We start from the raw sequence: 27,459 nt of genomic DNA on the forward strand, positions 1-27,459 counted from the left end.
AACATGCTAATTCATGCTAGAAACATGCTAATTCATGCTAGAATCATGCTAATAACATGCTAAATCATGCTAGAAACATGCTAGTAACATGCTAATTCATGCTAGAAACATGCTAGTAACATGCTAATTCATGCTAGAATCATGCTAGTAACATGCTAATTCATGCTAGAAACATGCTAGTAACATGCTAACTCATGCTAGAAACATGCTAGTAACATGCTAATTCATGCTAGAATCATGCTAATTCATGCTAGAAACATGCTAGTAACATGCTAATTCATGCTAGAATCATGCTAGTTACATGCTAATTTATGTTAGAATCATGCTAGTTACTTGCTAATTCATGCTAGTAACATGCTAAATCAGACTCGGCTTTTCAAGCCACCATAAAGTTTGTCCTCAAACTTTAATATCTAGTTCTTCTTCTTCTTCTTCTTCTTCTTCTGAGACTAATTTCTAAGTGTATCTCCTCCTAGGCCTTTCAAGCTACATACTTCAAACTTTCGTCAAACCTTCAAACTGGTCTGACTCGGGTTGCTATATCTTTTCTAACTGATCCGACTTTGGGTTTTCCGAAAAACGACCCAGAAAAATCCCAAAAGTCCCATTGACTTAACATTGGGTCAAAGTTTGTGAGCTCATAACTCTGCATCAGATTGTCCTACAGACGTCTAACTGGACTCATTTAACTCAGTCTAGCCAGCAGCCAATAACTGATGACTTTTTAACTTACTAGCCACTCCCTAGCAACCACTTACAGCACCCTAGCAACTGTCCCATAGACTTCCATTGTAAAAGACTCCCATTTACTTAACATTGGATCAACCTTTGTGAGCTCATAACTCTGCATCAGACTGTCCTACAGACTAGAGTCTAGCCTCATTCAACTCAGTCTAGCCAGCAGCCAATCACTGATTACCTTTAAACTTACTAGCCACTCCCTAGCAACCAATTTCAGCACCCTAGCAACTGTCCCAGAGACTGTGACTAGCTATTCTAACACACGCTAACAGTTTTAACATCCTACTGACATGCTAATCTTGCTAGAAAGGTGCTAGCAACACGATAGTGACATGCTAGTCATGCTAGTAACATGCTAATTCATGCTAGAATCATGCAAACAACATGCTAATTCATGCTAAAAACAAGCTGATTCATGCTAGAATCATGCTAGTAACATGCTAGTTACATGCTAATTAATGCTAGAATCATGCTAGTTACATGCTAATTCATGCTAGAAACATGCTAATTCATGCTAGAAACATGTTAGTAACATGCTAATTCATGCTAGTAACATGCTAATTCATGCTAGAATCATGCTAGTAACATGCTAATTCATGCTAGAAACATGCTAGTAACATGCTAATCCATGCTAGAATCATGCTAGTAACATGCTAATTCATGCTAGAATCATGCTAGTAACATGCTAATTCATGCTACAATCATGCTAGTAACATGCTAATTCATGCTAGAATCATGCTAATAACATGCTAAATCATGCTAGAAACATGCTAATTCATGCTAGAATCATGCTAATAACATGCTAATTCATGCTAAAAACATGCTAGTAACATGCTAATTAATGCTTGAAACATGCTAGTAACATGCTAATTCATGCTAGAATCATGCTAGTAACATGCTAATTCATGCTAGAATCATGCTAATAACATGCTAATTCATGCTAGAAACATGCTAGTAACATGCTAATTCATGCTAGAATCATGCTAGTTACATGCTAATTCATGCTAGAATCATGCTAGTAACATGCTAATTCATGCTAGAATCATGCTAGTAACATGCTAATTCATGCTAGAATCATGCTAGTAACATGCTAATTCATGCTAGAATCATGCTAATAACATGCTAATTCATGCTAGAATCATGCTAGTAACATGCTAATTCATGCTAGAATCATGCTAGTAACATGCTAACTCATGCTAGAAACATGCTAATTCATGCTAGAAACATGCTAGTAACATGCTAATTCATGCTAGAAACATGCTAGTAACATGCTAATTAATGCTAGAATCATGCTAGTAACATGCTAATTTATGCTAGAATCATGCTAGTAACATGCTAATTCATGCTAGAAACATGCTAGTAACATGCTAGTTCATGCTAGATCCATGCTAGTAACATGCTAATTAATGCTAGAATCATGCTAATAACATGCTAATTCATGCTAGAAACATGCTAATTCATGCTAGAATCATGCTAATAACATGCTAATTCATGCTAGAAACATGCTAGTAACATACTAATTAATGCTAGAATTATGCTAGTAACATGCTAATTCATGCTAGAATCATGCTAATAACATGCTAATTCATGCTAGAAACATGCTAGTAACATGCTAATTCATGCTAGAATCATGCTAGTTACATGCTAATCCATGCTAGAATCATGCTAGTAACATGCTAATTCATGCTAGAATCATGCTAGTAACATGCTAATTTATGCTAGAATCATGCTAGTAACATGCTAATTCGTGATAGAATCATGCTAATAACATGCTAATTCATGCTAGAATCATGCTAGTAACATGCTAATTCATGCTAGAATCATGCTAGTAACATGCTAATTAATGCTAGAAACATGCTAGTAACATGCTAATTCATGCTAGAATCATGCTAATTCATGCTAGAATCATGCGAATAACATGCTAATTCATGCTAGAAACATGCTAATTCATGCTAGAATCATGCTAATAACATGCTAAATCATGCTAGAAACATGCTAGTAACATGCTAATTCATGCTAGAAACATGCTAGTAACATGCTAATTCATGCTAGAATCATGCTAGTAACATGCTAATTCATGCTAGAAACATGCTAGTAACATGCTAACTCATGCTAGAAACATGCTAGTAATATGCTAATTCATGCTAGAATCATGCTAATTCATGCTAGAAACATGCTAGTAACATGCTAGAATCATGCTAATTACATGCTAATTTATGTTAGAATTATGCTAGTTACTTGCTAATTCATGCTAGTAACATGCTAATTCAGACTCGGCTTTTCAAGCCACCATAAAGTTTGTCCTCAAACTTTAATATCTAGTTTATAATTATTGTTAAACCTATACATGCACATACAACATATGAGTAGCTTGCGTATGCACTTTGAATAGTTTTTTTTTTTTTCATATTTGATCCCAAGATGTCAGCACTGAACAGGAGCCTTGCTTTTTTAATAGCTGGTGAAGAAATGGAGAGAATGAACAACAACAGTAACAACAGTGAAGGGAATAATGGATTTCAACTACTGTGCTTTAAACGTGTACAAAGACATTTTTATTGATCAAAACTTTGTGAAAAAGCACAGACACTACAAATTATCACATGATAGATACACTGTGAGTATCATGTCTGGCTTAAAACCGTTCTGTCACAATGTGCTATTTATTGTGAAACGTATTATGTACTCTGTTTCAAAGCATCTGATGATAAGCCAGGACATGCAATAAGTCAGGAGAGGTGTCTTTTTTGCCAGAAAAGGCAAATATGATCATATTTCTGCAAAAGACCTGCTGGTCAAGCTAGTTTGTTACATACCAAAAATACAGACTGTTTTTCTGTTAGTTTACTACCTGATAAAAGTCTTGTCGCCTATCCAAGTTTTAGGAACAACAAATAACTAGATATTAAAGTTTGAGGACAAACTTTATGGTGGCTTGAAAAGCCGAGTCTAAAAGTTTGAAGTCGTTTTAAAGTGTAAATAACTGAAGCAGTTTTTATGAAGTTTGAAACAGTCGGCATAGATAAGTACATATATGTTAACATGTTACTAGGTTGTTGCTAGGCGGTTGCTAAAGTATTCTGAGTGGTTGCTAGGCAGTTGCTAACATAAATTAGCATGATTCTAGCATTAATTAGCATGTTACTAGCATGTTTCTAGCATGAATTAGCATGTTACTAGCATGATTCTAGCATGAATTAGCAAGTAACTAGCATGATTCTAGCATGAATTAGCAAGTAACTAGCATGATTCTAACATGAATTAGCATGTAACTAACATGATTCTAAAATGAATTAGCATGCGTCTAGCATGAATTAGCATGTAACTAGCATAATTCTAGCATGAATTAGCATGTAACTAGCATGGTTATAGCATGGATTAGCATGTTTCTAGCATGAATTAGCATGTTAGCATGATTCTAGCATGGATTAGCATGTTTCTAGCATGATTCTAGCACGAATTAGCATGTTAATAGCATGGGTGCTGAAATTGGTTGCTAGGGAGTGGCTAGTAAGTTTAAAGGTAATCAGTGATTGGCTGCTGGCTAGACTGAGTTGAATGAGGCCAGACTCTAGTCTGTAGGACAGTCTGATGCAGAGTTATGAGCTCACAAAGGTTGATCCAATGTTAAGTCAATGACAGTCTTTTACAATGGAAGTCTATGGGACAGTTGCTAGGGTGCTGTAAGTGGTTGCTAGGGAGTGGCTAGTAAGTTAAAAAGTCATCAGTTATTGGCTGCTGGCTAGACTGAGTTAAATGAGTCCAGTTAGAAGTCTGTAGGACAGTCTGATGCAGAGTTATGAGCTCACAAAGTTTGACCCAATGTTAAGTCAATGGGACTTTTGGGAATTTTCTGGGTCGTTTTTCGGGAAACCCAAAGTCGGATCAGTTAGAAAAGATATAGCAACCCGAGTCAGACCAGTTTGAAGGTTTGATGAAAGTTTGAAGTATGTAGCTTGAAAGGCCTAGGAGGAGATACACAAATTAGTCTCAGAAGAAGAAGAAGAAGAAGTTTTGATAGATAACAATATGCTGGCTTTTCAAGCCACCATAATAACTTGACTTCTAGTTAATCATTTGGTATAAGAAGTGGGTTATATGGAAGGTAAAGGCCTCTAGATTACACTTATTTTGCCTCCTCCTTCATCTTGCTCCCAAACATGCTCAATAATGTTCATGTCTGGTAAGTGGGCTGGCCAATCCTGTAGCACCTTGATCTTCTTTGCTTTCGGGAACTTTGATATGGAGGCTGAAGTATGAGAAGTGCTATCCTGCTGAGGAATTTGCCCTCTCCTGTGGTTTGTAAGGCAAGGCAAGTTTATGTATATATCACATTTCATACACAGTGGCAATTCAAAATGCTTCACATAAACAAGAATAAAAAAGACAAGTATAAGAAAATAAAAAGCAAATACTAAAAATGATTAAAAATAGGTTAAAATGTGTTAAAACTGGTTATAAAAGAATGAAAAAGAAAAGAAAGACACATGTTATGTAATGGGCAGCACAAATGTCTTGATACCTCAGGCTGTTGATGTTGCCATCCACTCTGTTGAATTGAACCCCAACCCATAATTTTCCTTTAGCAAACTTGACTGATTTCTGTGAGAATCTTGGGTCCATGTGGGTTCCAATAGGTCTCCTGCAGTATTTGTGATGATTGAGATGCAGCTCAACAGATGATTCATCGATAAACACTTCTTCCTTCCACTTTTCCAAATGATCAACTAGAAGTAAAGTTATTATCTGTTGCTCTTACATCTGGGATTGACGACAGTCACTTTTGTCAGGTAGTGTACTTTGTACTGTATCTGTTATTTAGTTTTACATTATAGTACAGAAGTACTATAATTTGAAGTGGATCAAAGCTTTCATCAAAGATGTCCTAAAAACAAAATGTGTATTGAACTGTAACTGTTCTTGTCGCAGGACAATATTTATTAACCTTTTTGTTGTAAATAATATATTCCACTTTAAATTTGACTAGGTTTGTTGCTTAGGTTTAATTGTGAATTTGAGTTTTTATGTGTATTGTACTTTAAACTTTGAATATACTGTTCAATTTATTTATTTAGTTTATTTCAGGTAAAAGTCATTGTTTATAGTAGTCCACTGTTTTTCTGTATTCAGTTTAGTCACTGCTTCGGCATCAGTTCCATGTTAAATGTATTGATTTAGCACCGATATCGTTAAAACCGAACAATACCCAACCCTACTGTACCTTGGAGTGCTATTTTCTAATTGACTGACACCTTCACGCTTGTCCTTGTCCATATGAAAACCTATTGAAATGATGGATATTGGATCACAGGTGATGTGTCAGATTTCCACATCAGCCCTAATTAGATTGTATCTCATTTTCACAGTCCTGTCTTTGCTTTATTATGCCAGACTCCCTGCAGAGGACATTAGTAGCAGATGATTATTCATTAGACACTCTGTGTGCTGCATTCTTTTGCAGGATGGAGAAAGTTTTCATTGCAGGTGCTGACAAAATCTTTTATCCAACATGTGAACATGCTTTTAATAATTCATCTTTTCTCATCATGTCTTTTATAGAAAATATACAATTTGTGCCACAGTTTGGCCAGGAGCATTTTTAGCTTGGGAAGATAATAGACTTTTTTGCTCTGTGGTGTTAACGGAGGCAAATAACTGCTACGACAAGTCCAGCAGCACTGGCTAATTTACATGATTATTATGTGTCTTTCTGACACCGTGGTAATTGTCGCTGTGCTGGATGAGCTTGTTTGTGTTGCTGGGCCCAAGCTTGAGGGGACTGGGGTATTAAAAGAGAGAGGTGTGAAAACCAATCTGTCCATTATAAGTACATGTTGCAGCTGATAGCTACAAATGCATGGAATCATGTCTACAAATCATTACAATACCTTGCACTAAAAGTATGTAATTCAGAGTTAAAGGGATATTTGAGTTTTTCATTGAAAATGGATATTTTCTGTAAATTTACTCACCCTCAAGCCTTCGAACTAATTATATTTTGTAAAAAAATTTTTTAAATAACATTAAAACATGATAATGTAACCGGTTCTGCGTTCTGTTTTCTTTTTAATTTGGGAATAACCAGATGGATATCAGCAGTTGTGACGGCTCTTTAATCACTCCTGATATAAACAAAAAGCACAGCTTTTACAGTGTCTTCACCCTTATAGCTTTTCTCTATCCCATGGCTGCATATCAGCACTGGTGGAAGGCGTGCATTGGCTTGAGGCCGCAGGCTTAGTGCCTTAGTGCCCCCCACCAGTGCTGATATACAGCCACATCACACTGCTACTCGTGTGATATTGCATTTATACAACAGTTCGACGGCATAATCGTGTATAAAAAAGAAAATTAAACACGAGAGTCTCTCTAAAACCCTTTTGTACGAGGAACTACTTTCTTCCACCATTCATTCACATCTGCAGCTGACGTCAGAACAGCAGAAACCGCTGCTCATTCACCAACACCACTTTAGAGCTAGTATTTGAATAATTCTCTAGCGTAATGTCTAAAGTGATGACAAAACAGGTGATTTTGCTGACATTTTAAGATTATAAGGCTGAACGGCATGAAATGCCATCAGTCTACAGAGATTTTCAGTACTTCTCTGTTGCAATCGGGATTTCACAATATTAATCCCGAAAAAGCCAAAGAAAAGCAAACACGACCAGTTTCTGTGGTATAGAAACCGCACAACAAAATTGAGAGAGGTCAACTTAGAATGTCCCTTACCTGATTTATAATGATTTGTTCATCTGTTGTTAGAAACTTATGCTGAGAAAATGCTGTTTTTCTCCCCTAAGCACTTGTTATGTCTCTGTAGCCATCTTGTAGCGAAATGTCAACCATTACTTTCTTAGGTCTGCTCAGACAGACTGATGGCAGCCGATGCACTGAATCCGATTCTCCAAAATTATAAATATTTAAAAATAGGCAGTATCCTTCTAAATAAACTACATAGTTGCAATCTAAACAACTACATTCTCGACAAAAAAGCCTCAAAAGTACATTATGTTGTCCAACAGCAGCAATATTTATCAAACTGTAGAGTGTCCTCTGCTTGTCGCTGTATGTGCGCGGAGTAATACACAAGGGTGAAGGGTGACAAGGCTGTGCTAGTGCTGTTATTTGCAGAAATATCGCACAGCTATCAACCAATCAGATTCAAGGACCAGACCGAACTGTTGTATAAATTTGTACATTGCAATATTGTTATTGCATTTGACCCTTTAGATCTATAAAGGATGATTCAGTGAATACTTTTGTGGCAACCTACTGGTGACCTGCAGACAAACTCTCTGAAATGATAGAATAGAATAGAATAGAATAGAATAGAATAGAATAGAATAGAATAGAATAGAATAGTTTCTCAGAGAAATAAATGAAACTCATTGTGCCATCTGTGTGCCGATACAGAAACAGCAGATATTCCTGACCTGACCAGAATAGCAGCATAATAGTGTCAACCTACACCGGCTGCATGACCAAAGCTGCAGGGTAATTGCTTGACAGATTAATGAAGGAAGGGGAGAGGTTGCAGCACCTTCATTGCTAATTGGATGAGAACACTTCACGCTTTACTGACATAATTGCTAGCAGATTCCACTGTTTTCCTGCCCTTGCAAAGAATAGAAATTTCTTATGGAAAAAACAAATAGTCATTAGCAGTTACACTTTATGAACCTGTTTGCACATGGTATTAAGATCAGTGATCCAATTACTGATCAAAATGTGTAGTGCAGCATGAGTCTTAATTCGGTTATTTTTTCTACAACAATTCAGCATTTTTTGTTTGCTTGAAATAAAATTTTACTTAAATCTATTTTCTAAGTGGATATTATAGATCTTTTTTTGTTAACTCTAATGTCATTAATGTTTAATATCTGGAACTTTCTGTGAAAATAACTGTGAATTTCCTTTGTGTTGCACTGTTTTGCCTTCTAACACTTTTGCATATCAAAAAATTTTTTAATGTTGCAGAGGACAGAAGTGTGTCCAGAAATAAAGTTCTGCATATATATTGTAGAGAAAATACTGGCCACTTTATTAGGTTCACCTGTCTAAGTGCATGTTGACACAAATTTCTTATCAGGTAGTCACATGGCAGCAACTCAATGCATTTAGGCATGTAGACACGGTCAAGACGATTTGATGCAGTTCAAACCGAGCATCAGAATGGGGAAGAAAGGTGAATTAAGTGACTCTGAAAGTGTATGTTTGTTGGTGCCAGACGGGCTGGTCAGAGTATTTCAGAAACTGCTGTTCTCCTGGGATTTTCACGCACAACCATCTCTAGTGTTTACAGAGAATGGTCCGAAAAAGGGAAAATATCCAGTGAGTGACAGTTCTGTGGGGGCAAATGCCTTGCTGATGCCAGAGGTCAGAGGAGAATGGCCAGACTGGTTTGAGCTGATAGAAAGGGAACAGTAACTCAAATAATCACTCGTTACAACCGAGGTATGCAGAAGAGCATCTCTGAATGCACAACAGGTCAAACCTTGAGGTGGATGGGCTACAGCAGCAGAAGACCACACCAGGTGGCACTCCTGCCAGCTAAGAATAGGAAAATGAGGCTACAATTGAACAAAAAAAGATTGGAAAAACGTTGCCTGGTCTGATGAGTCTCAATTTCTCAATTTGTGAAAGCATGGATTCATCCTGCCTTGTATCAATGGTTCAGGCTAATGGTGGTGGTGTAATGGTGTGGGGGATATTTTCTTGGCACACTTTGGGCCCATTAGTACCATCATGTCAATGCCACAGCCTACCTGAGTGTTGTTGCTGACCATGTCCATCCCTTTATAACCATAGTTTATCTTCTGATGGCTACTTCCAGCAGAATAACGTGCCATGTCATAAAGCGCGAAGCATCTCAGACTGGTTTCTTGAACATGACAATGAGTTCACTGTACTCAAATGGCCTCCACAGTCACATGAACTCAATCCAATAGAGCACCTTTGGCATGTGGTGAAACGGGAGATTCACATCATGGATGTGCAGCAGACAAATTTGCAGCAACTGCGTGATGCTATCTTGTCAATATGGACCAAAATTTCTGAGGAATATTTACAGCTCCTTGTTGAATCTTTGCCACGAAGGATTAAGGCACTTCTGAAGGCAAAAGGGGTCTAACCCGCTACTGGTAATGTGTACCTAATAAAGTGGCCAGTGAATGTATATGTACATGTCAAGTGGTCTGTATTAACAGGCAATCTAATAGTGACCACATAAAATACTGATCATGTCAAACATTACGGATGCAAAATAGTCTGCACAGAATCTTTTAATTTCAGTCCTTCTGAAAATCCTGCTTTGAGTGGTAATTTCTTTGTAAATTAATCTGAAGTACGATTAATTGAATAAAGGTCCAATTTGTCTGACTGGCTCAGTCTAGAACTTGATTAAAAATAATGTTTTTCCTCAATTGCTATTAATAATAATAATAATAATAATAATAATAATAGATTTTATTTATAATGTGCTTTTCTCAGTCCCAAAGCGCTAACAGAGATACAAGGCAAACAAAGCAGAACAATAAAAACAGTCAAAAAATTAAAAGACCACAATAAAGTATGAATGATTCAATACAATTGGATGATAAAATTAACAAAAATAATCAATCTAAATTAAAAGCAACGGTAAAAAAGGTGAGTCTTAAGAAGTTTCTTAAAACATTCCAGAGAAACAGCATTCCTGATGCTGGAGTGTAGGCCATTCCATAACTTAGGCGCACTGTACGAAAAAGCACGACCACCCATAGTCTTCAGTTTATAGCATGGCTGATACACCAAGATTGACCCATGTTTGACTCTCTTGTTATTTACCTCAACAATAATCAGTGGAAGGACCTAAAGAGTCAGTGATATAGAAGTTTTGTTGAGGCGGAGTTTAGCCACAATCAAGTAATAAAGTTTTACACATTTACAAACATTTTACAACCTGTCATTTTGTCAGATTGGCTTTATAAGCTAATGTTGGACTAAAATTAAGTTCTGACTTCTGATACAGGATGCTTTTATAGAGTGACCTCTCATTAATCAAAAGATCAAGGGAATTATAACCTCAAAACATGACACCTTTAACTCTTTTCCTGCCATTGATGAGATATCTTGTCAGTTGAGAGACTTCGTGTTCTTGTAGTATTATGGTAAGGGAAGCCCTAGCATTTGTCCTGAATGACTTACAGGATGTTTGGGTCTTCGGAATACAAAATACAAACACGATCAAAGAAAGTGTAGACTAGATAGCAAGAAGTATACTGCAAATCCGGTCTTGCCACAGTAAAATGATCAGTCTCCGGTTATCTGGTTGTATATGTATTTTGTTTTTCACACACAGACACACACAATCTCAAAAATTGACTATTTGTTATGTGGTAATAAAATCTGAACACATGAAGATAGAATAAAATGCTTTTTTCGTTAAAACGCAACAGCTCAGTTCTTGATTTTGATATATATTCTGAGTATATTCTGAGAGTCGTCAAATTTAGGTAAAAACCTTCATTAATGATGGCAGTGGCTGGCAACTTTTGGAAAAAAAAGCCTTTTGGAAAAAGAGTTAAATAGTTTTTTTTTTTGTCAATGTTAATGAATAGGTTATAATAATTAGATTGACCTCAAAGCTTACAAATATTATCTAAAAGCCACACATTTTAATTTCATCAGATCTCAAAGCATAACGTTTGACGCTAATTAGAAATGATTTCAGTTTTGCCTGCTCATTACTCATTATTCATCAGTGTTGTAAAAAGCCCATCGATCATTGCAAATGCATGATACGGTGTGTAATATGTTGCTTGTCAGTGCAATGCAAATGAGGAAGCATGTTTGGCAGCGAGCTCTTCCTCTCGTTCTGTGTCGTGCTGTGTTAACAGACAGCCTGGGTGTTACGGTACAGCAAGAGCATCTGCTCCAACAATGACAAAGCTTTACAGACATTATCTTCCCTGTTTCCTGCAAACCACTGAGTTGAAGAAGCTGTGTTTTCTTGTAAAGCATTATCTGGAGCCCCTGCAGATATGCCCACCACAGTGGGGGCCGACATTATGGGCATAATCTGAACAAGCAGAACTGTACATCAAGGACAAAAGAAAATATTGTACACTATATGAATGGTGTTGCACATGAGTAGAAGAATATTTGGGGATTTTTTTGGTGGTGTGTATGGGATGTGTTTGGTTAAACTATTGAATTGAAGAAGAGCGGCACGGTGGCTCAGTGGTTAGCTCTGTTGCTTTACAGCAAGAAGGTCCTGGTTCGAGTCCCGGCTGGGCAAGTTGCATTTCTGTATGGAGTTTACATGTTCTCCCCTTGTTGGCATGGGTTTCCTCTGGGTACTCCGGTTCCAGTCCAAAGACATCCACTGTAGATGAATTGGGTAAACAAAATTGGCCATAGTGTATGAGTGTCTGTAAATGCGAGAGTGTATGGGTGTTTTTCAGCTATGGCTGGAAGAGCATCCACTGCGTAAAACATATGCTGGAATAGTTGGCATTCCACTGTGGCCACCCCTGGTATATAAGGGACTAAGCTAAAGGAATGAATTGAAGAACATTAACGATTTACAAAATGTTATCAAACATAGCTTTACTAAACAAAAAAAAGAACCTAAATAAAGCTAAAATAAACTGTTGGTAATTGAACTATTGCTAAAATTTAATGGTAAACATTTAAAAATGGTTTCTTGGCAACAAACAGAAAAAAAAGTGTATAGAGTGAAGGATTTAGGCATGGCCAATATGGGTGATCACCCAGGGCGGCATCTTGAAAAAAAAAAAACGTGCCCCAGTAAAAATCATCTGTGCCCCAGTAAGCTTTGAGATTTTATTTACTTTATTATTTTAAAGTGGTAATCCCAGAATAAAGATGTTAGGAGCCATTCACATTTAAATTGGTCTGGTGTATGGGGTGGTTCAACCAGGGTGCCATTTAAGCTAGAGCCACCACTGTGTATAACAAAATGTATTAAATTTAAAATTGAACTGAAATGGGAATAAATTTAATGAATTGTGTGAATGATTTAAAAATACAGCTAATAAGAAAATAACAAAATTAGTGTAACTTGCACAAAAAAAGTTAAAAGGATAGTGCCCCCAAATTTACTCACTATTTACTCTCCCTCAAATTGTTCCAAACCTTTATGAGTTGAACACAAAAGAATTTTGTAGAAAGATGAAACCTGTAACCATTGATTCCATAGCATTAGTTTTTCCTACTAAAGTCAATGGTTACATGTTTTCAGCTTTCTTTAAAATATCTTCTTTTAAAAGGGTATCTTGCTTATTTTTAATCAGATATCCTCTAGAATGATAATGTCCTGCCTCTGATATCACCTCCTTTAGTATAAAAAGCTTGAGGGTTATTTTTTATTTATTTTATAGTTTAGACAACCACTTCAGTACATTTCACCAAGAACTGCTCTTTCAGTAGGACTGAAAACAGCTCTCGTCAAGCAATTTCATGGCATGTTTAAATCTCAAATAAAATAAAAATTGCCTGCGGGTACATAAGTGATATTTTACTCACTGTGGCAATTTGACAGTAATTGAAAATTTATGAAGAAATCCAAAAGCATGAAAGTAGATATTTTTGGGTGAGCGAGACAGCCTATTTGATATGATTAATGCAAAGCCGTTTGTAAATATTAGAGCTGCATTTTCAATGAGGCATTGTATGTGATCCATCTAAATGTGGTGATTTGTTAAGCTAATAACTTCATTTTACTCATAATACACTCTAAAAATAACCTAAAAGCACAATCTTAACCTTTCTGTACCATTCCTATTATAATTTCATGCTTTCTAGCCTTCAAACGACACTCATGACTGCCTTTAATCATGCATGAATGCTTTTGACCTTTAGGCTGCTTCTGGAATTCCAACATGCAAATCTCGAATCCACGTAATAATTCATTTTCTCTTTGACAACTGACTGTCACCTCAAAGCAATCCAGTGAGGCGTGTAATTACGAACAAGACACAAATGTATATTTTCATGCAATGTTGGTGACATATTCTTCATTTGGCCTTCCTGCTCTACAAAAAACAAGCCTCTCATTCAGCAACAAAACAATGTCTGAAGCCTGTACTCCACTCACCTGTTTACAGTCTGAGCCATTTCAGTTCATTAAACATCAAAACAGTTATATTGTGCATCCGAACAATGAACGGCGGTCCAAAAGAAAACCGTTATCTCTCCACACAAGCACCGGCGTAATGACATTGTGGATTGAATTGAGTTTGGAGTGCAGTCCTCACCAAAACCACAGGCCCACCTCATAAAAATTGAATCTGTGTGTTGCGGGTCGAGGTAGATGAAATGTAATTAGAAAATGTGTGATGTACATGGACAAAAAGAAAAAGAAAGTGGAATGAATGCAGGAACCATTAAAACAGGTGCGAATAATGGTTGGAATATGAGACCAAGGCTGCATGTTAAACAGATAGGGGGAGACAAGGGTGAATGGAGGGAACATTTTGCTCTCCACTGTCTGATATGTGTGTATAAAATGAATCTTAAAATCCAAAAGAGAGAGTTCTGCCAGTTTCCTTTGGAAAAAAAATAAACAAAACTTGGGAACATTGCTTTTTTGTGTCTGGGAGCAGTATATCTGTTTATTTACTGAAGGCCACCGTAGAGTAAAGTAGCTCATGCGTAAAGAAAGACAATGTGGAATTTCAAATTTTTTTTTTATTATAATTTTTATTTTAACAAAGAATTAAAGTTCAGGTTCAGGAAGTACCTTTTTTTTTTTTTTTTTTTTACATTTGAACAGATTTGTGTGTGTTGAGCATCAGTTAAGACAATGCTAGCACCTGTCAGCTTTATTCGTTGTTTATTTGGCAGGATCAAAATCTGACGTAGTATGAATTTGCTAGTGGAGTGATGACACGTCAGTTTCTCATTATTATTCAAAGCTGAGTTTTCGTATCCCATGAGAAGACCCTCCTTTTTAATTATTTATGAGAGCATGTGCTTTCTGATGGCAAAAAAGCTGTGAGACCCAATGACTGGGTGAGACTGGGTCCTTGCACGGCACAGGTTGGATGTGTTTGTTTCCATGATCCACAGAGTTTGTTGCATGTTTTTCCCTGCGATGCTGTCAAAGCCGATACAACAAAGCTGTTGGTTTGCAGCAAGCATTTTGTTGGGAGAGCTGTACGAGAATTGGAGAATGGCAAACTTTGTCTTTTATCAGTTGAGTTCGTTACCATTCAGACACATCGCCTGTTTTCATAAATACAGTTTAGACCTACAATTGTAAATTTATTTATTTTTTTTTGTTTATTTTAAAAGTAAAGTGCTTCTTTTGTCCTTGTTCGTAGGTTACTTTGGATAAAAGCATCTGGTGAATAAATAATGGTAAAATGTATTTATTAGACGCTGCTTCTCTGTAGCTCATATTTCTAATTGTATTTCCATACAAGTATTCTATCTACAGGATTAACTTAATACTGTGACTTGCAAAATATAATCTCACAACTGCCGCTATATTTCTTGTAAACACACATGCTGTATCTGATGACATTTTTATTATTACTACACACATATCTTTATAACTGTAATGTTTCATCTTGATGATTTTCTTGTAGAAACTTTAACTAAATCAAGATTTAATTTTTAATTATTGTGACATCTTACAACTGCAGGTTCATGCCACTCAGTGTGACTTCTTCCCATTTAGATTTTTTTTCTAAACAATATTTTCTAAGCAAATTTTCTGTCTTGAGTAGTTATGATTCATTAGATAATTGATCATCCAATTCTATTACAAATTGTAAAGTCGTTGATTTCTATTTTAACAATCTATGCGCAAAGTCTAAACCATGTGGCGCAAAAGCATTTAGAGCGTGTCCGAATCCATTTTTGCTATTTTAAGGGCGGAAAAATATGGTTTGTGCCGCGGTGCATGGTCTAACAGAGTTGTGCTTATTCTATTAATGAGATATTAGTGTGTTTTGAGTCTCATCTCACATTCCCTTTAAGAGTCTGTTGCAGCGTGCCGTGGTGCATTTGCTATTTACATGGTGGACTTTGTAACTGGAAAAACTGAATGGAAAAACTGAACGCTTCACTTGCAAGAAAGTTCAGCAGACCATCTGCAGCGCAAGGATAAAGAACGTGCCTCCTCCATTCAGCCATTTCTTTCTTGTTAGTTTACTTTTTACTTTACTCCTTTACTTTTGCGGATCAGGAAACGGTGTTGTATGCACTCCACTGAAGACATCCATTAGCCTACATATTTAATTCTGATTGTTAAGCGCAAAGATTTGTTTCTAAACTATTTCTTAAGTCAGTTCTAATTTTCAGCAATTGAATAAATGAACAATAATAACAAAATGTGGTCAAAAACCACATTTCCAAACACATGTCCTATTCTTATGCTGCCAATGGTGATGCATACGTTTCCAAAATGGACAATCCGACAGATGGACAAATCTAAACTTCTTTTTATTAAAACAAATATAAATATGCATGTAATAAATAATACTGCTAATAATAATAATAATAATAACATTGTACATTGGCAAATTGTCATGAATAAACTGAAAAAAGCCCCAACGAAGTAGGCATTGAGGTAGTGTTTTTTATATTTGTGTTGAAAATAATAATTTTTGTAACATTTTAATCCTTTTTTGTTTTAATATGTAAAGATACTTGTCTGTTGATGTACCTCCTGTGTGGATTAAGCATTTGAACCTGCATAGGCACATAACTAACGTGCTCTGCGCTGGACTTTAGACCTGCTTTTAATTGGTCAATGGCACAGTCTATTTCAGTTTCTCAAAATAGCAACACGCCAACAATGCTTCTCCTTAACACAGCTTCTTTATAGACTGGCACACCTGTGAATCCACAAAGTGCAAATGTGGTGTTTCCTCTTGGATTTTTTCCAGGTATGGCGGCAGGCCTTTTTTACACAGATCTACCAACTACCTGTGGCGTTATTTCAATGACAAATGTTGTGAGCGTAGTATTAGAAGTCGAGATCACATTTATGTAATAGTCTACGAGCATGCGGATCTCTTTGCTTGCGCGCCGATTTTCTTGCGAGATCTTCTTGTGCGTTCTGAAATAAACGCTGCTGAGGTGCGAATTAGTGCGTTTAACGAGTATGTCTCCAGCATTTATTAGATTTGCTAGGAATATTTATGAATGCCTCCGGTATTAATGCATCCTGAAATAAAGTAAAACGTCTATACATCGTGTTCGCTGGCCTCACGCATCACGCACCTGTCACAGTCAGGTTTTACAAAGGGTTAAACAAATGACGCACACCACTACTACGGTTACTGAAAAGTTTGCGCTGTTATAATTCACTTACCTTTTAATACGTTTTGGTGCGATTATCACCCGCTATTAAAAAAATAGAATGTTTTGAATAAGAAGCTGTAATGTAGCCGTGGCGGGATGAATCTTGGTGTGGTGCCCCGCCATGGAAGAATGACTGTAGCGGAAACCATAAAATGGATTTGCTATTTAAACAATGTGGCACAAAACATGAAAATTAGGGTTGCACTGGTCTGAAAGTAGCGACAAATTGCGCCAAACACGTCTTGCACCTTATTGTGCCAGGTGTATGATAGAGCCCTTAATGTATTAAGCAAATTTTTACCAGTTTTTTTTCTGACCACTAACATTATATCACTGTTGGCAGGTAAATAATACAGTACTGCTCCTACTTCTTTTAAAGTACATTTTGATTGCCATGTCCCTTTTTTTTTGTCCCGAGAAGCTGTTGCAATTAGTGATAGGCAAATAGGATTGAGACTGCCTGCGGCCAGCAACTCCAAAGTCATTGAATGATAGGAGATCAATCCAAAGAAGCTTGTGTAGATTAGCTGAACAATATGGAAGATTTCTGCTGACTGTCGTATTCTCTCAAGAATTCATGAGAACAAAAAAAAAACACTGCAAGACTCTTCTAATAGTGAACCTGCTGCACTGGCGAAAACAGAGTCAATAACACAACTGTGATGTCTTAAGTCGCCAGCTATACAAGAAATGTGAAAAGGAAAGCAAGATTACTGTCAGAGACTCCAGAATCGCTTCATTCTCGGTGCCACTGGGAATCAGCAGGATTTCAGGATTTCATTCAATAGCTAAAAATCGGTGGATTATGCATTTGTCCGCTGTCATTTTTCAGACAGTTTCCATTCTGGTGTCTCTCTTTTCTTGTAACAAGCAAAGTGCCTGGCTTTGTTCAATCAGGATAGAAATGGAGCTGTGTGAAATAATTGTGCTTTCACATTAGAGCTTTAATTTGCTCATTTATTTGCTGTGAAATTAACTGAACTGCAGTGAAACTCATTGGCTCACGAATGTGCTTGCAGACAAACATATCTAAAAGCCAATGACGCAAACTCCCAGGGACATAATAGCTGTGATCCGTTGACGTACTATAAGCTAGAATCACCTTTTCCCACCTTTCCCCCCCAGAGTGGCCTTTTTAGATCGTTTTCACACATCCGTCCTTAACCTTCTTTCCTCCTTTTAAGTGCAATTGCCAGTCCGGCTCTGCTTTGTTAAGGGATTGTCGGATTTCGACGGGTCCTAAAGCACTCCCTAAACATCTGAGAATAACCGGCAGGATTTTCATTGGACTTTTCCACATGCTGAGGATGAAGCTGCAATGCTGAGCCTCTTTTTTCCCTTTGAACCTCTCGCCCAGAGTTTCCCAGCAGGATTTCAGGTGCTGTCACATCCGTGTCACGCTCGATGCCAAAAATGACCTGAGGTGTAGATATATGGCTCATTAGAAAGATGAATGGCATGCCTGCTGATGCCTGACCCTGAAGCTAACTCGTGAACATTCAGAGCATGGCGACTACTTTTGCAGATGCAGGTGCCGCATTTGCCCTGGGGGGGCTTTTAAGAAGTAGAGCATCTCACAGGATGTTTATTGTGTCAAACAATGTGACAAATTCTGATGTGTTGTTTATTGATACTCAGAAAAACATCTCATTTGTCTTGGAAATGGGATGCACCACTTCCAGGCATCTGACGTGTGTAAATAAATGAGCCTTTCTTGTGCAAAAAGCTTGACTTGTCAATGAAATTGCCCACGGTGTCAGCCTTTGCATATGTTAGTTCCACAAAGAGTAAATGCTGCATAGTACTTTGTCAAATAGTCTATGAGAGCATTTCTGAGACATTTCAGAAACTTCCATTTGGTTTTTAAATTGATTTCCGTTTGAATCTTAGGGGGTTGTTTGCAAAGTACCATTATCAAGTAAAAACAGAAAACTTTTTAATGCATTTAATAGGGCTATTTGATACTGAAGAAAAATGTGATAGCATGCTAAATAATGCAATAACTCATATGCGAGGTAATATTAAACTAATTATTATTAAAACGAAAAGATTTGAAAATAAAAGTCTTATTTAGAAATATATTTAGAAATTTTGCTTAATGTTTTTATTAATTTTTGTATTTGCAAATCATCAAAATGGATTTTAAGGCTTTATAGCGCACTGACATTGTAATTCTGCTTTCATTTACTCATGTCAGTTTTGTTCCCGACAAATCTTATTTGCTTTTCTTTAGTGGAACACAAAAGAAGAAACAGTATTTGCTGTTTTTTATGCAACAAGGCTCTCAAGCTTCAACAAAGTCACAAAGGCGCCATTAAAGTGGCCCATTAGACATTCCAAATGCCTTTTTTATGATCCAGGGAAGTAAATCAAGTGGGTGAGAAGTAATGACAATTTCATGTTTCAGGTCATGCCCTGATTTCACAATAACAGCATTTTAGAACAAAGTACATGGTGACACAAATTAAGGGAAATCAATTTGTTAATTTAAATTGGGTAAAATTCTTTAATCTTTTACTCATGGCATTACTTTATTCAGTGGAAAACAATATAAGACACACAATAGTATACTTTCCCTCAAATGAGGTTCAACAAAACAGTCACAAAAGCGCTGTAAAAGTGGTCTATTAGACATTCAAAATGTGTTTTTCTGTGTGCCACAGAAGAAAGTTAATCAAGTGGCTTTTGAATGACACAAAGGTGAGAAAATAACTGCTATTCTAAAAGAACATGACCTGATTTCATAATAACCACATTATTATTGTCATTTACTCATTTAAATTTCCTTTCTTCAATGATGCACAAAAGGAGACAGATTTTTTTATATGGAAGGAAGCTCTTAAATGATAAGAGTCACAAAAGCACTGTAAATGTGGCTAGTTAGGCATTCACAGTGTCTTTTATTTTTGTGTTTCACAGAAGAAAATATATGTGCAGATGGATGGCACATGGGTGAGAAAATATTGAATGTTTTTTCCATATTTGACTGAACTGACATTTCAGATCAAGCTGAGGACATGCTTTTAAAGATACTCTTATCCCAGCGTCAACTTTCAGTACTGACCTGTTTACGTACAGTTAAAGTCAGAATTATTAGCCCCGCTTTTGAATTTTTTTTCTTTTTTAAATATTTCCCAAATTATGTTTAACAGAGCTTGAAATTTTTCACAGTATCACATCAGGTCAAAGATAAAATAAATCAGTTATTAGAAATGAGTTATTAAAACTATTATGTTTAGAAATGTGTTGAGTCGGTGCCAATGGCGTAGTGGAAAAGTGCACCGACACATGCACTTCGGTGTTCGCGGCGACCCGGGTTCGATTCCCGCCTCGTGGTCCTATGCCGATCCTTCCCCTCTCTCTGCTCCCCACACTTTCCTGTCAATTCTCTCTACTGTCCTGTCCAAATAAAGGTGAAAACCCCTAAAAAAATAATTAAAAAAAAAAAAAAAAAAAGAAATGTGTTGGGAAAATCTTCTCTCCGTTAAACAAACATTGGGGAAAAAAATAAACAGGGGGGCTAATAATTCAGACTTCAACTTTATAAGCTTAATTTGTAAAATGAATGCACATCATTTATTGTTTATGCACATCATGTACTGTTGCACAATATGAGGCTTATAATGTGGTTTATTTTATTTTTTATCAATTTTGTATATATTTTTATTTTTCTATATGTACTGTCATTTTCTTTTACTGTTGTTAACTGCTACAAAAATCTGTTAAATAAATCTTTAAAAAACTCTTATCCCCCCTATATATTAAGCCACATATAAAGCGAATTGAAATGAAAAAGTTTCACTTATGTTTATGATACCAAACAGTGCTAAACAACATAGACTTTCAGTTGTTCTGTTCCATGTCCATGAAGTGAGGTTCTCCGACTAAAATAAAGTCAAAAAAACACAGCGAAAGTGACTTGTTCACCATTTAAAATGGGTTTTGCTGTGTTTTCTGTGTGTCAGAAGAAAGCAAATTAAATGGATTTTGAGTGACACAAAGGTGAGAAATTACCCACTATTCTAAAACTGAGAACATGGCCTGATTTCATGATAACATTATTATTATTATTATCATTTATTTTTATTTGGAGAGATTTCCTTTTCTTCGGTGGTACTCGAAAACAAACAAAAAGCCACAAAAGCACCAAAACCGTATTCCATAGGGATTCATAATGTCTTTTTTTGTAGTTGTGTATATTCGTGTGTTTCACAGATAAAAGGACTCAAGTGTATATTGAGTGACACAAGTGTGAGAAAATATCGATTGTTAGTTCCATGTTTGGCTGAACTAACCTTTCAGATCAAATTGAGCACATGCACAGGTTTCACAATAACAATATTTCAAGCAAAGAACATACATTTTACCTCAATACATTGAGTTTCAAGTTAAGGGAAATCAATTTGCCAATTATGAAAAAACACAAAAGAAAAGGCAATTTTACACCGGCGTGCTTCTGGAATCACTCAGAGGCTATTGTCTAGCGTCGCATACATTATGTGAATCAAAATAGCATTTGTTCATTAGGGCTGCTGTAATGGTTCCAGTTTGAAACACACACGAGGTACGTCCCTGGTGCAGAAGAACAGCAGCAGGAGGAAAGTGGTCCCAGGGTTTGACTGCTCTCCCTATGCTGAATGCAGCTGATAGGGTGATGCTAATCTAGACCGAGCGAGGTAGGGGGGGAACCGCTATCTGTAGTGCTGCAGTATGGTTCAAAACCCACCATGGACGCCGCAGCCTGAGGTGAAATACAACCATTGGAATATTAAAAGGCTATAGCGTGTTTTACACACGCTCTCCTTTCGTTCATCTTCCCAGTTGTCACATCTCTCTTTAATCAATCTGTCAGAAGCAAACAGCATAATGCTCTCTTTTCATCCACCGACACGTCCCAAACTCATCAATGCAGCATGCATTCGCTAAGTATGTTTGATATTCATGAGCTCGCCTGGTTGATATGCATGCACCAAACTTATGCAGCAACCGCTTAGCTTTGTTATTCCAGTTAAAACACAGCTGTATCTCTGATGTATAGCTGCCCCCGTGACAGAGAGGTCTGTGCCCTGCATGTTGTGTATTGCGCCGTAGAGCGCAACACCACAGGGACTATGGGAGTGTGGAGTGTTTGTAAGTGCGTGTAGAGCTCAGAGAGGGATCTGCCCCCAGCCTTTCGCCGTATCTTGCTGACTGGCTTGCTCTCACTGCCATAGAAACGGGCTTCTTGAGTGCCGGAGACTCATTCTGCTTGGGCGCTGCCGAGTGCAAGCATCACAGGAGGACTGAGAGAAAGTGTGAGAAAAGCGAGACAAGTATCATTGGTGAGTACACAAATACTGCATCTTTGTGGAGTAGTTTGCTTTTGTTAGAATGGATTCGTGTAGCAGGAGAGAAACAGGTTGCATGAGCGTGCCGTGGCAGATGGAGATACAAAAAGGCTTGCAGTGCACGTGCTGCATTGATTTCACAACTATCCAAAGTAGTTATGAAACATGCACATTTTAAAAAAAAGGGGGATGTATATTTCAAACAACCTTGTTTAGCTGGTTTTAAAGAAAATTAAAGTGGGTAATGCAGGATGATCTTCCAATTTAGACTTGCTTAATCCCAGTTTAGCCACTTAAAAACAGAATTTCTTAGAAGATTCATCAATGCGTGCATTTACTATGTGTGTGTGTGCACGCAGTGTCCATCACATCAAAGCAGGATTGCTTCAGTGACAGCCAGCGTACGCTCTTTATCGCTTTTATTTCAAACACTTTGAAAGCAGACGATGATAGAGTAGCACATGTTTTTTTTTTTTGATCCTTTGCCCTTTCAAAAGCCTTTGTAAATATATAATCAAAGATGTTTCTGCCCTCTCTACGTCTACCGTGTGTTTTTGTTTTGTTGTGAGTTTTCTCCATCAGCAGGCAGAGTACATGCTGATCTCTGGCAGGTGAATTGTGCTTGGCGACGCATAACAGCGACTGTGATCCAGCATCACTTTGTGTTTGTTTGCTTGCGTGCGTGCGCGTGTGTGTTATAAGTGAGCAGTCATGGCTGCAGGGTGTGTAAGTTCTTTCTTACCTGCCGCACAGGGATCCTAGCGTCACATTGAGTTCAAGAACAGTGCATGGGGTAAATGTCAGGTTTGGTAAAACTCAACCTGATCAACTGGGGGCCAGTCTCAGTGTCTTACCCTGCTGGAAACCCCTCGGAAATATGCCAGTCCATCTGTGAAGCACAGCACGGGCATCGGCACACCCTCATTTCACAGAGAGTGAGAGAGTCTTGTGAGAGAGAGAGAGACAGAGAGAGAAAGAGAGAGTCTTGTGCAGTGCAGTGCAAACTTTGGCTCTATCACCTCCCAAATATACAGCGCTATCATAAATCAATAGTGTTGCATTATGCATGTGGGAGAAAGTGTTTTAGGTGCTGATGGTGGAGCTGAGTAGATCTTCACCTCGCGGCTCAGTGCTTTGTGATGCTGTGCATGTCCGCCGTGACACTTAACCACTTGTTTCATTCCATCTCGAGTCTGCAGTGGACCCAGATGCTTAGTGATTACAGAGCAGATCATGTGCAGATTAACACTCTTCCCTGACATGATTGGGGTTGATTAGCCTCACTACAGGGTTCTTTTTTCCCCCCTGAGTCTGTGCCTGTTTTAGTGCCTTTTTCACTTTCTATACTTGCTTTTGCTTTCTGATTTCTCCCAAGGCTAATTCACAATAAACCTGAAGGAATTTTTATTGAAAGAGAATTCAAACCTGAAGGAGATTTTTTTATTTTATTTTATTTTTATTCATTTTTATTTTATTCATTATTTTATTATATTTTATTCATTTATATTCATTCATATTCATTGTTCTTTTATTTATTTATTTTTTGTTCAGTTTTATTTTATAATTTTTTTTTTCAGTTTTATTTTATTAATTTTTGGTTTATTTTATAATTTTTTTTCATTTTTATTAATTTTTATTTTATTTTATTTTATTATTTTTTTTACCATTATTATTTTATTTTATTCATTTTTATTTTATTTCATTTTATTTTATTTTTATTCACTTTTAGTTTAGTTTAGTTTAGTTTAGTTTAGTTTATTTATTTTTAGATACACAAAGTTGACATGACCAAAAAGAACATATATTTTGTTACCTTCAACTATTTTAATAAGTTAATCATGTTTCAGTGTTTTTAGGTTACATAAATTTCAGCGTAATGTTTTTAGTGTTTAATTGATGTAAGTTGACATGATTTTGACTAAAAGTTAATTTGATTCAACTTAAAAAATTGAATGCAGCCGGATAAACGAAATAAAAATAAAAAAGATTCTAGTTAGTATATCAATGTTAGCTAAACTGGTATATATAAATAAATCAAATGAACAATCTGCATGCAGGCAAAACTTTTTTTTTTACAACGTGTGAACATTACAAAAGTTAACATTTCATTTTAATAAATACTTTATCGATGGCCAATTTATTTAAGAACATTTCAATAGATGGTTTCACCTAAATTTATCTCACCCTAATTTTTAAGGCTGGCAATAAATTCATATATTTTTACACAGTTAATCATGCACTTATTATGAAATTAAGCACTACACCATTTATCTTGTTCAGTACATTTATTTTGTGAGTGCTACACCCAACAAGGCAAATCAACAGATGGAAGCATTTCTTTTAAAGATTAATGTAGGTTTCATTCCAAATAAGGACAATTGGAGACTACAAAAGAACCTTAATTATTAAGGATGGTGATTCCATATAATTAAAAAATTAATGCGCACCAAAGCACACATAAAATCCCAAAATAATAATACAAACTCACACTTGCATAATGAATTTTGTGTCACTGAAGTAATCTTTCCTTTGATTACAATATACATTCAATAAAGCTTTACTAGCAAGACACTGATTTGCTTAGTTGAGAAATATATCATCATAGAGCAGTAGGATGTTTTGTACAGAATATATTTCATACAGTGCAATGCACAAGGGCATATTTAAGCCTAAAATGACTGTTTGTGTTTCAGAGCTGAAAACACACTGGAATAAACAATTCACTGGAGAAAGGCCACGAGTCACTGCTCTCACTCTCTCATCTCTAATGTAATCGGCTTGGTTGACTTTTACTTTAGAGATGTTTTGGGTTGTTTTTTGAATGCATTTGGGTACCGGATCACTGAACTAAAAAACATTCATGGAGTTTAGCAGCTTAAAATAATCAGATAGCAAACAGTAAAGAGGTTAAAAGCTTAGAATAGAAATGTTGAGCAGGGTTCTGAGTGTTTACTCCAGTGTAAATGCTCTGTGTGATAAACTCCAGAGGTCTGTGTGACATAAATTATGTTAATGCCTTTACAAAGTAAATAAATAAATAAATGCAGCTGAAGCCTTCTTCAAAACCCGAAGAGCCATTTGAAGAGTGAAATGGGCTGTATTTTACCCAGTCTGCTGCCTTTCACATTACAGCTCAGGGCAGTTACTAGAAAAGGATTGTTGTTCCTACAACAGTGTAATGACATTATTTTTTCCTGCAGCTCTGCACTCCTAAAAGTAAAGGTAACAAAATAGAGTTTTTTACAACAATGCCATAAGAACTATTGTAGGCAACTGTTCTTGAAAGAACCATTTTTTTTCAGAGTGTGAAGAAAACATTTTTGTGAAAAGTAACTTTGGATGTTAAAGGTTTTTCTTGAATCATTGATGCCTATGAAGAACATTTGTTTTTAAGAGTATAAATGTGATCTTTACGGTTTGGAAACAATTGTGAGCAGAAATAAATGCAAACAGCATTGAGGTGAATAGGAATGCTAATAGGAAATCCTACTCCAGGTGTTGCAGACCCCTTTGAACTGAATTAGCATGCTGCGCTGCTTTGTATTTTTTAATTCAGATGCTACATTTGTGTTTGAACAGTTTGTATATGTTGAAATTCATACATAAATGATTTGCATTGAAAAACTTTTTTTTAACTCGTCCCGTTGTATCTGACTGATTGTGAACAGGATATAACACTAAAACCTCCAGTGTGGTTTTACTCATGCATGCAACATGCCAACATATAATTTCACTGTATTGAAATTCACTGTATTTTTTTTTTTGCAGGCTACACTAATCACTTTTCAGAACAGTCAATAGATTATAAGCCAAACAACTCTGCACTATCAACAAGAATACAGAATTAGAATCAGAATCAGAAAGAGCTTTATTGCCAGGTATGTTCACACATACGAGAAATTTATTTTCATGACAGAGCTTCTACAGTGCAACAGGATTACAGAGACAGGACAAAAAACTGATAATAAATATATTTAAAAAAAATAGAAGTAAGTAGTGAGTGCAAATATACAGATTGACAAGTGTATGTACAGGTATATTACTATATACAACGGTATATGTGCAGCTGTTATGTGCAAATTGGCATGTAAAGTGTGTTGTTAAATAAGTGTATATGTGTATAAAAGTGTATAGCAGTAGTGATGTTGGTTCCACAATTATTATCATCAAGTGTTTATGAGATGGATTGCCTGAGGGAAGAAACTGTTTCAGTGTCGGGCTGTTCTGGTGCGCAGTGCTCTGTAGCGTCGACCAGAAGGTAAAAGTTCAAAGAGGCAGTGTGCTGGGTGTGAGGGGTCCAGAGTGATTTTGGCAGCCCTCTGCTCGCTCTGGATAAGTACAGTTCTTGGGTAGTAGGAAGGGTTGTACCAGTGATTCGCTCAGCTGTCCGAACTATTCGACGTAGTCTTTGGAGATCGTACAATTCAATTCAATTCAGTTCAATTTATTTTATTTTTATAGCACTTTTACAATGTAGATTGTGTCAAAGCAGCTTAACATAGAAGTTCTAGTAGATTAAAACTGTGTCAGTCCAGTTTTCAGTGTTTAAGTTCAGTTTAGTTCAGTTCGGTGTGGTTTAATTTTCACTGCTGAAAATCATATTATTTAAAAATGTTATTTTATAATTATATTAATCAATGCGCAGCTTCACAAGTCCCAAACCAAGCAAGCCAAAATTAGAAGTAAATACATAATTGAGTGATGTAATATTATAATTCAATGTTTTTGATTAAATATTGAGATAACCCATGTTATTTAAATGACTAATGTAGCCTATAGACAATAATGAACACTAACAATTTACCACTCCAATAAATGATGCAATGACAAATTTAAGTACGCAATTTTACCTGATTAATTAGTAACTTGTTTCGTTTTATTCATTCATTCATTTTACTTCGGCTTAGTCCCTTTATTTATCAGGGGTCGCCACAGCGGAATGAACCGGCAACTATTCCAGCATATGTTTTACTCAGCAGATGCCATTCCAGCTGCAACCCAGTACTGGGAAATGCCCATACACTCTCACATTCACACACACTCATGCATTACGGTCAATTTAGCTTATTCATTT

At 36.5% G+C, this 27,459-nt stretch overlaps 1 protein-coding gene across 1 annotated transcript in view; it reads left to right on the forward strand.

Annotated features, from left to right (window-relative positions):
- The window catches only part of syt6a (synaptotagmin VIa), a 98,419-nt gene that overhangs the window by 11,623 nt on the left and 59,337 nt on the right, over positions 1–27,459 (forward strand). Inside the window, exon 2 of the mRNA XM_056449613.1 lies at positions 22,203–22,379. Within this exon, the coding sequence (XP_056305588.1) occupies positions 22,203–22,379 (177 nt within the window). The remainder of the gene's footprint in view (positions 1–22,202; positions 22,380–27,459) is intronic.

The sequence above is a fragment of the Danio aesculapii genome, chromosome 23 (genome assembly GCF_903798145.1).
Source record: "Danio aesculapii chromosome 23, fDanAes4.1, whole genome shotgun sequence".
NCBI classification, from domain to species: domain Eukaryota; kingdom Metazoa; phylum Chordata; class Actinopteri; order Cypriniformes; family Danionidae; genus Danio; species Danio aesculapii.